This window comes from Benincasa hispida, chromosome 3 (genome assembly GCF_027475165.1).
Source record: "Benincasa hispida cultivar pf3 chromosome 3, pf3_genome.v1.1, whole genome shotgun sequence".
In the NCBI taxonomy this organism is placed as follows: Eukaryota; Viridiplantae; Streptophyta; class Magnoliopsida; order Cucurbitales; family Cucurbitaceae; genus Benincasa; species Benincasa hispida.
Genome location: NC_143480.1, coordinates 43,636,190 through 43,644,635, shown reverse-complemented (window position 1 = coordinate 43,644,635; position 8,446 = coordinate 43,636,190). Strand labels below are relative to the sequence as shown.

General features: G+C 33.4%; 1 protein-coding gene across 1 annotated transcript; it reads left to right on the top strand.

Moving 5' to 3' along the window:
• Positions 1–1,574: 1,574 nt before the first annotated feature.
• LOC120073414 (hydroxyproline-rich glycoprotein family protein) lies at positions 1,575–8,212 on the top strand. Its single transcript, XM_039026265.2, has 6 exons — positions 1,575–2,059; positions 2,341–2,455; positions 3,405–3,878; positions 4,278–4,803; positions 7,138–7,178; positions 7,466–8,212. The coding sequence occupies exons 1-6, from the start codon at positions 1,761–1,763 to the stop codon at positions 7,505–7,507; spliced, it is 1,497 nt and encodes a 498-aa protein (XP_038882193.1). The 5' UTR covers positions 1,575–1,760; the 3' UTR covers positions 7,508–8,212.
• Positions 8,213–8,446: the final 234 nt, after the last annotated feature.

Below are 8,446 nucleotides of genomic sequence, written 5' to 3'. Positions count from 1 at the left end.
AAAAACAAAAACAAAAACGCCTCCGTTTGGTAACGATTTAGTTCTTTTATTTTTGTTTTTGAAAACCAAGTCTATAAACACTACTTCCACCTCCAAATTTCTTCCTTTATTATCTATCTTTTACCGATGGTTTAAAAAACTAAGTCAAATTTTGAAAACTAAAAAAAGTAGCTTTTAAAAACTTATTTTTGGAATTTGGAATTTGGTTAAGAATTTAACCATTGTACTTAAGTAATATATAAATTATTGTAAAAATATGGAGAAAAGTTTAATTTTAAAAAACCAATGAAATGATTATCAAACGGAGTCTAAATGATTAATAAACAAGGAATAAATATGTATAATTTTTGTTTGTTTGAAAAATGAAAACAAAAAAGTAGAAAAAACCAAAAAAAAAAAAAAAAACCTAAACCGTTATCAAATTGGGCCTAACAATTCAACTTTGATAGTATCATTATTTCACTTATTTTTTTTTGCGAAGGTATTGCAGTTAAAGTGTGGGGTGGGAGAATTGAACTTCAGACCACGAGATTAATAATATGAACACTATGAGCTATGCTCTTGTTGACCATTACTTTCATTTTTGTATCGTATGTATTTGTGTTTTTATTGTAACTCTATTTATAAGTTTGATTTTCAAATATTTACATTGTATTCATTTAATTTATACTTTAAAGGTTTTAATAAATCTTCAAATTTCCGTAATCTTAAATATCCAATTTATGAGCCGTTACTGGTTTCTGACAAGTATTTTAAATGTTCAAACTTCATTAGTTAATGCTCAAGAAATACGCTAATGAAAGTCTCTCGAGCATTATTAATTAAATAGCATTTGAGAGTGATTTTTAAATAGTTAAAATCAATTTTATCATATTTAAAATAATCATGAAATATATATTTATTAATCCAAAATTGGTTTAAAGTTTTGAATTTTACACTTCTAAATGTGATTTTCATACCATAAAAAATGATTTTGAATTATTATCATATTTTGTGATACTTTTGAACATGACAAAGGTAATTTTGATGTTTACAAAATTACTCCCAAATATGCCATTGTATTAAAGTTTGATTTTACACTTTTAAATTTATTAACGTATGAGTTTTTGGTTTTAATATAAAGTGAAAATTAACTTCGACTTAGTATAGTAACTATTTTGTTTTTGGTTTTTGATTTTTTAAAGTTAAGCTTATTTTCTTTTAATTTATATCTATGTTTGATCTTTTTATGTACAAGAGTTGAATTCTTAGTCAAATTTCAAAAATAAAAACAAGTTTTTAAAAATTGTTTTTTTAATTTAAAAAACTTGGTTTAGTTTTAAAAATATTGATAAAAAACAAAAAAAAATTAAAGATAGTAATGAGTATTTATAGGTTTAATTTTCGAAAATGAAAAATAAAAAGTAAAAAGCAAAAAAAAACGAAACGGAGACGGAAAGAAATAAAATTTTGAAGCCAGCTCTATCAAAAGGTACTGGGCCAAATCAGAAAAAGCCTGGCTCATATATGGGCTGGGCCGTAGCATTGAAGGTCCGATCCAGCCCAATTTAAAGACGAGAAGCATTGCATTCATTGAAAACATTTTTGGGGCGAATATCCATCAGAAAAATTTGAAACGAAGGTGAGCTCTCAAAATTTCCCTCTCTAGGGTTTTGGAAGAGGGTTCACCATTTCGAACTCCCAAATCAAGTATCTGAACTGAACCAGTTTCAAGCTAGTGAAGTGGCTTACCACTCCCACGAAGCAATTTCAGAATCACAATGGCGTTTTCTCTCTTCTCAACTCCGCAACCGCAGCAGCCTCAGCAGTTATTTCAATCACAACCCCAACTTTTTCAGCAGAGCAGTCCGTTGTTCTCACAGCAGCCGCAACAATTTCAACTACAACAGCAGCAACAGCAACAGCAACAGCAACAACAACAACAACAGCAGCAACAGTTAATGCAGCAACAGCAACAGCAGCAGTTGTTCATTTTTACTAATGATAAGGCTCCTGCAAGTTATGGTACTAAGTGGGCGGATCTTCATCCAGATTCGCAGAAAATTCTCCTTCAGATCGAGTATGTGCTTATCTACTCTCTTTAAAACTTGTTGCACAGTCTTGTTTTTAGCTTAATTGTTTGGTCAGAAGGTTAAAAAATCTCGGGCAAGAAGTAATATTTCGAGTCTTTGATAGTTTTCTGATTGTAAGTGTTTCTTTCTACTCAAGCAAAATTCTTGGCCGCTTATTTATTGTTAACCTGTCTCTTTTATGTATTCTCATCTTCTTGTTTGTAACTAGGGTTTGAACGCTTTATAATTTTCCATATTATATGGCTATTTAGATAATATGTCGCTACAGGGAACGAATCTTGGAGTATCGGGATGAAAGTCAGAGGCTGGATCAGTGTAGTCGCCTCTACGATTCTTCAGTTTCTAATGATGGTTTTGAGCTTGATGCAAGTCGAATTGTTCAGGTTTCTTTTGACATTATCAGCTTGCTTTTCCTTTCTGTTCAGACTTCATATCGATCTATTGGAAAGTTGAACATACCGAAAATATATTTGTGGGTACTGTCGTACTGAGATGTTCAAGTGAAAATGAAGGCAGCTTCTGTCTACTTTGCACGGTTGTTGTCAACTAAAATGTCGTATGAGCAATTAAAACTTGTTTTGCGTAATAGGTTTTTAGATATGATATTAACAGCTACACCTAAAGCTTGCTTCCTATGTTTTGCTTTAACCTTTGCGATAATTTAGGTCAATCTTTTTACGTTCTTCCATCTCAAGACTAAACATTTAGTACTTTCTGTATGGTAAGTGAAACGTTACTGTCGAGCAAATAGATTGGAAGTGGTATTCCTTGAGAATTATTGAAATTGATTTAGTGGTTCTGAACATATTTCTATTTGGCCCTTACTTTATATTTCTGGTGAGTGAATAAATGATATGTCATGGAGCCGTGCGGTGGGCATAGAGCGAACTGTTCTTTCGCCTTTCACTAAGGAATGTGTGATATGTTACTTGGAAGAAAGATGGTTATCCACGTTTGACATATGCAATACCCCCAACGAACCTTTATTTACCCACTTCTTTTCTATGGACTTGGAAGGAGTCTTATCCAAAGGGGGGAAAAATGAGGGAGGGATCCCTCTATCCTTTCATTTTCTGTTGGAAGAGGTGATTGTTTCTTTTGTAGCTGAAGAAAGAGAGGTCCAGAAAAATCTGTTTACAATTCTACATGTATCTGAATATTCATCCTTTAAAGCACATGAGAGAAATTATTTGTTTCAGAGTTCTATAGTATTGGGTTGCACATCCATCTACCACAAGGATGCTTTTTGCTTTTACATTTGCTGCATGCTTATTGATTTTTATATGGTAAAATTATGGGATTATGTGAAATAGTTTAAATATTCCTTGTCAGGAACTTGGAGGAATTAGTGCGTCTACAGAACATCAAAAAATAATGCTTCAAGAACTGATGACTGCTGCAAAAGAGATGCTTTGGAATACAGAAGTTGCTATTCGCTCTTTCATGATGATACGCCCAAGGTTCCTTCATCAAAGTGCAGGAGGTGCTTCAAATCCCACTGCACCGTCACAGGTTACTGGAGCAACATCGCCATTAGGTTCTAGTGGTCAACCAACATCTACCTCGATTACTCCTGTTTTTGATTTCTACAGTGGGCTCCCAAGAAAACCATCTCCGTTTTTGCAGCAAACTGTTTCAAGATTTGAGAAGTATCTTGGTGAATGTCGTCAGTGGATCGAAGACTTAGAGCAACTCCTTGTCCTGGATTCTAATAGGAGTGCTTCCAATTCTAGTCCCTCATTGTTTCAATCACTTCCTAAAATCATGTCAAATGTGCATGAGTTCTTTGTTCATGTGGCTGCCAAGGTAGGAGAAATGTTATCCCTGATGGGCATTACTTTGAAAAAAATGTGGTGGGAATCTTTGAAATGGTTGTCTATAGATTCAAATATTCTCTTCGTTGGTTGTTAATGTGTTGATTGATATCAACTTAATATTGAAGGGGTCTTGATTTCTGAAAATGATTGAAATAAGTTGATCATCATTCATCAAAGTGTATATGTAAGTAATATAATGTAAATTTGAGGACGGTCCTTGACATTGAGTTTGACTTAAGTTATTATAGTATACTTGGAAACAGAGTCTAGAATTGTTTCAGAGTGAGAATATTCTTCATCTGATCTACATGTGCATGATCTCACAGGAGAGAGTAGGATGCTACATGTGCACATTCTTATAACTAACATGTTAAGAGTTGTCCCTCAGGTTGAGAGTATTCATCAGTACATTGAATCTATGAAGACAGCTTATCTGGCTGACCAGCGTCGCAGAGGGGATGGAAACAATCCATTTCTTGAGGCTGATCGAAGGGAAACTGCACGACAAGAAGCGGCAGCTAAGAGGGTACATCCAACTTTACATTTGCCTGCAAATTCACAACCATCAACTCAAGCTGCTGGATTACTTTCCAGCTCAGGTAACCATGGTGCATCAACAGCACAACAGTCGTCTACAGTAGCTACACCAGCTTCTTCCGGTGGTGGATTGTCACTCTTTAGCACTCCCTCTGCTCCATCCACTACGACATCTTCTCTTTTCATGACACCAACAGCATCTGTTCAGACATCCTCTCTGTTTAGCTCCTCCGGTGCGGCAGCTCCCACAACCCTTTTTGGCTCGTCTTCTGCACCATTGTTTAGTTCTGCTAATACTCCCTTTGGTAGTACTGCTCCATCTTTTGGGCAATCTGCTTCTGCAGGAAGTTCATTATTTTCGACACCCTTTGCTTCAGGTAGTTTCTTGACATTTTTTTTTGTTTGAACGCATTTCTTATGATAGTACTTAGCTTATTGCTTGGTAATAATAGACAATCACATGTTAACATTTTGGGGGTAATTGCACTTGGACCCTATGACACCAGAAGGTGCTTTCCTAAAGCATATTCAAGTGCAAAAAGAGAAAAGGAATACCCCCAAAATGTTATGAACTTGCAAGTACTAAATGTTTAGAAAGCACTATCGCTCTCTCTGGTGCCCCCTTCCATTGGACTTGTGCCTGGCTAGGAAGCACAGATACTTCTAATTGTGTAGAGAATCGGTATCAGATACGGATACGTCCAGATACGTGGCAGATATGTGTCTGATACGTGATTTGAAGTATTTGATTTTTTTTATTTTTATTTTTATTTTTAATTTTCAGATACGTGTATTTGCTTTCAGATACGTGAAGGGGATACGTTGGTCAACTTTTTGTTTCAAATTTAAGCCCAACTTATAACCCATTTTATTTTAGTGCATGTTTAGGAGTGATTTTAAAATCATAAAAAATCACTTTTTTTTTTTTTTTCATTTTTAAAATCATTCAAAAACCCAATTTGAATTACTCAAAATTAATTTAACTTTCATTTTTACACTTTTAAATGCAATTTTCATATCATCAAAATTAGTTTCGAAGAATTAAACATGTTTATCAGTGATTTTGAAAATGACAAAAAGTGATTTCAACCATTTTAAAATTACTTCCAAACATAAAAGTCCACTTAAATTGAGCAATCCAAAACAAAATAAATTAAAAATGATAAAACATAATTTTTTTTTTAAAAAAACCGGAAACGTAATTAAATCTTCATTTTCCCCTTCTCTCTCACTATTTAAATCATGATTCACACCTCATTTATCTTCAACTTCATTATTCAATCTTCATCTTCTACTTCTTTCCTACCGTCTACTCTAGTCACTCAACAATCACTCGACGTTACTGGATTTTTTTTCAAGTTTTCACTCTCTTCTTGAATCTATTATAATCTAACTTAAAATATGTATTATAGCAATTAACTTAATATATATATATATATAATACGTATCTTCAACGTATCTGTATCTTAGTTTTTTAGAAATTAACGTATCGCTGTATCGTATCGTATCCGTATCTGTGACTGTGCTTCTTAAGTGCTTGGTTTTCCTTGGTCTGCCACTGAGGGCGTAATTCATATTGATAAAGGAAATGATGATCCATGTGATAGGAATGCCATTAGATAGTTAGAAATGTTATTACCGTGTGAAGGATACATTAGAAATTAGCTGGAGGAGTTTTGTTTTTTTGTTTGGGGGGTAGGAATTGATTATTAGCAGGCAAGTGGGAGGAGATGAAGGTAGTCTGAATAATATGTTAGCATTTGTGGAGGAAGGTAGTTTGGATAATATGTTAGCATTTTGTCATTTGATTTTTTTAATCGAATTTTCAATCCCAGCAGGTTTTTTTTATTGTTAACTTGCAGTTCTATCATGATTATTTAAGCTGGGCTTGATATCAATCTATTGGAGTTGTATTTATCTTGAGATTGGATCAATTGTTGTTGCCTTGCATTTGAACAAGCTTGTTTCTGTACAAATCGTTGATAAGTTACAAATCATCAGTCGAATTTTATAATTTTTATCAGAGAAATTGTGTGGTGGGTATGGGTTCAAATTTTGATGGTGCCAAATTAGGATATTAACTAGTTTTACCTTTCTCTTTTTCAAATTTATATAGTTTTTTCTTTTTAAAATAGTAGAGAATTGGGTGTAGATAAAATTGAGGAGAAAAATGCCATTTTGGTCTCTGGACTTTTGTGAACTTTTTTAAAAACAATTTAGCCTCTATTAGTTTTTCCCCTGTACATGTTGGAAATATATTCACTTTTTTAATGGAAATTATTATTATTATTTTAATGTTTACTAAATTAGATAAAAATTTACTTCAAACTAACAATGAAACAAATATAAGTGTACAAAGTCTAGATTTAGACATTTGAAAGTACTGGGTCCAGAATAGAATGAGCGTATTTTAACCCAAAATTAATCTCAACACATGTTAATAAACTTTAACACTGGTGGTTGCTAGGAAATAGGTTAAATGATTTAACATGGTTTTCTTTTCTGAAGAGACGACATTATTATGACATGGTTTCTTCTTTGAAAAGAAGACATTATTATTTATTACTACCAAAAACATGTCTGATTTGTGTTCTTGATTGACCTCACATAGGAGGAATATAACGGTTACTTGATGTTAATTGGTACGTTCCTTAGTTAGCGGTTCCTTGATTGGATCTGTTTGTAACGATGACTTGTACTGTTTTTCATAGGTGCTGCAACAGGATCTGGGGCTAGCTTTGGGGCAACTTCGGTGAGTTAATTTTTTTTTTTTCATATAGGTTTCGGTTGTTCAGTTTATCTTTATTTTATTTTATTTTTTAATTGAAGTTTGGAGCACTACTAGTCACTATTCTTTGTCTTTAACTCAAAGGTGTAACATTCATGGTTTCTCTTTGATACTTCTGCTTATGAATCAAAGTTCTATCTGGGATGTATGGGGTTGTGGATCTATGCAGAAAATATAAGAACTCATGCTTATACTTGGTACATTTGCTTGGTGAGTGCAAAGTATATAACCCCTTTTTTATCTTATTGCAGAAATCGTCAAAGCCAAAGTCCCGAACTGCACGACGCTACTAGTTCAAAAATGACCGTGTAAGATTATAACCAACTACAAGTAACAACTGATGAAAAAAATAGCCAAAGATTATGAGAAACATCAGCATATCTTCGACGGGAGGCCAATTTTAGTCATTGACAGTTCTAAATCAGATAACATTCTACAGGCAGTAAAAAGGCTAGTGATATCTGAATCCTTCTTGCAAAGTTGAAGGAAATTGGAATGTCTTCTCAAAACATCAGCCATTGCTCATCGCTTTCTGAAAGAGATCGGTGATGTGACGTGAGAATTTTCTGTAACTCTGTAGAATACAACATAGGTGCGATCAATTCTTCTTATGAAAACTCAAAGAACAAGACTTGGTTATCTTGTGATACGATTAATTCGGGGGAATGCTAACGTGATCTATCTTCCCCATCTCACACCATTCTCGACATTTTTAGTGGTCTGCTGTACAGAATATTTGACTTGCGGTTTCAGGAAACAAGAATGTGCTCAAGTGGGAGCCTTTTACATTCAAAAGATAAAGTATTTATCGGATATTCTTCTTGAAACTGTGGCTGCTTCACAGCAGCCGTCAGAATTGGCAAGTTTACAGCTGTTTAAAATTTATTTTCTTGTTATTCACATCTGCATCACTTGTGTAATTTGTGTACTGAATTTTTGGCGAGTTTTCATCCTTTTTTAACCCTATATATATATATATATATATATATTTTATTTGATGTCATGTTTCAACTGAAATAACATTTTGCAATTTAATTGTGTAATGTATTAATTTTTTTTTTTCTGTACAAATCCAATGGCACCGTGATACACCTCTGCAGTAAACAAAAAATTTTATAGTAATTTGAAGCATATGAATGTTTCGATGGAAAAAAAGTTCTCAATCAATAGAATAGTAATATTCTATTCTACCTAATTGATGTGATTTTGCCATTTTTTCTCATTCATTTTAG